Source organism: Capra hircus, chromosome 10 (assembly GCF_001704415.2).
Source record: "Capra hircus breed San Clemente chromosome 10, ASM170441v1, whole genome shotgun sequence".
NCBI lineage: Eukaryota > Metazoa > Chordata > Mammalia > Artiodactyla > Bovidae > Capra > Capra hircus.
The window spans coordinates 76,466,715-76,468,569 of NC_030817.1; the positions used below are offsets into that span (position 1 = coordinate 76,466,715).

General features: G+C 39.6%; 1 protein-coding gene across 1 annotated transcript; it reads right to left on the reverse strand.

The window, feature by feature from the left end:
• On the reverse strand, positions 505–1,101 carry RNASE11 (ribonuclease A family member 11 (inactive)). Its single transcript, XM_005685559.2, has one exon. The coding sequence runs from the start codon at positions 1,099–1,101 to the stop codon at positions 505–507; it is 597 nt and encodes a 198-aa protein (XP_005685616.2).

Genomic DNA, 1,855 nt, shown 5'->3' on the forward strand with positions numbered 1-1,855 from the left:
AACCAAAGGATCTTTTTCTTTTGGCATCTTCTAGAGAACAGGCAGATCCCATGGCTTCATTGGTGACACTCACACTTGTGTGCATGCATAAATGTACATTTTCTTTGAAGAGAAACAATGATAATAATATCCCCCTGTCATTCACTATTTCTCTGAATCATCTCAGTGGCAGTACAGTTAACTTTCAATACTCTGTACTGGTTTGGAGCCTTCTCTCCTTAATTTTGTCAAGTTGGGTGAACTCTGCTCTTGGCTTTATAGCTGAGCTAGGATGGAATTCAATTTGGTTCAGAGAAAGTTTGTACATGCATATGTGTATGTGGGAGAGAGAAAGAGAATGCACTACACTCCAGCATCAGTTACACATTTCAATTGAATTATCTACAGTTGTGGATTTGTTTCACCTCTCCAGTTGGTATAAATAATTAAGAGTTTCCTATAGTGCTGAAAGGATAGATGTGGATCATAGAAAGCAATAACCAATAATGAAAAGTTCTGTGGGATTTACATGTTAGAGACACTAACTAACCAGCTCATCAGAGAATGACTTGTCAGCACCACCAAAATTTTCTTTAATGAAGTAACACCATGGTTTTGGCAGCTGGGGGATTGTTTGCCCACAGTGAATTGGCATGTAGTGGTCCTTAGTTCTGGAGTCTCAGAGCAGCTTATGCCTGAAGTCTGTCCACACTTGCAGCTGGGGGCTTTGGGGGCCCCATCGACCACTTCCACGGAGCCATGGATGAAGTTATTGCTCAACTTGAATGACCCATTAGCTTCTGAAACTTTTCTCCAGACTGTAATGTCATTGCAGTAATATTTGTTATTACCTAGATTGCGTTTGGGGGACAGGCTATAATGTAATCTTCTGAAGGTCAATAATGAGGAAGACAAATCTTTGGACATCCTGAGGCTGGTATTTTTATATGACACAGTCAAATTTATTAATACCTCAATGGTGTGTTTTTCCTGGTCACTTTTTGCCATGTCATGTTTCATCTCTTTCTCTAAAAATTCTTCTTTAATTATCTCCATTATACTTTCTGAAACTCCTGCAAAAATTACCCCCAGGCCAAGCAGCAGCAGAAAGATGATCTCCATCTCAGATCTAGGGCAAACTCTTCTGCAGTAAAAACTAAAAGATAAAAATGAAGAAAATATTAAACAAGTAACTCTCTTTTCTTTATGACATTCCCAGGGTTGATTCCTACATGTAAGCTAAGACATCTATATCTGTTAAGGAAAGGATGAGGTAGGAAAAAGACAATCAGCTGTGTAGTCTGAAGATCCAACTTCAAACCCCTGTTTATCCACTAGTAAGCAATTTGTAACTAACTTCAGTTTCCTCTTGTGAAAAAAAAAGAAAATATGAGAATTATATAAGATAATATGTTTAAAGTACCCAGAACCAAGTAGTCATTTCTTTCTTTTCATCTCATCTATAATCTCACTGGTGAAATCTGTAATCTCTGCAGCGGGTCCCAATAATCTCACCTAACACATTCCTCACTATTGCTGTGGATCCTCTAGCCTCACACAGTACCTGGCACGTGGCAGCCACATGAAAAAACCACCATGATATTTTCCCATCTCTCATTTCTTTTCCCACTGATTCTCAGTCATGGAATTTCTGTCTTTACCAGTTCATTTGTCAAGTTGATCATGTGGAGAAAGATTCCAGATTGTTGCAAGGCAAGAAGTGAAATTGTCTTCTTTTCCTGGGCATTTCTCTTACTGGGCCTAACAACAGAAGCGGGTACAAGAAGGAGAAGGCAGAATTGTCTGAGATAGAAGGAGGAGACCAAGTGGAACCAGTGATGCCCGGAGAACTGAATGCGGTGTCCCCTTGGCTGTC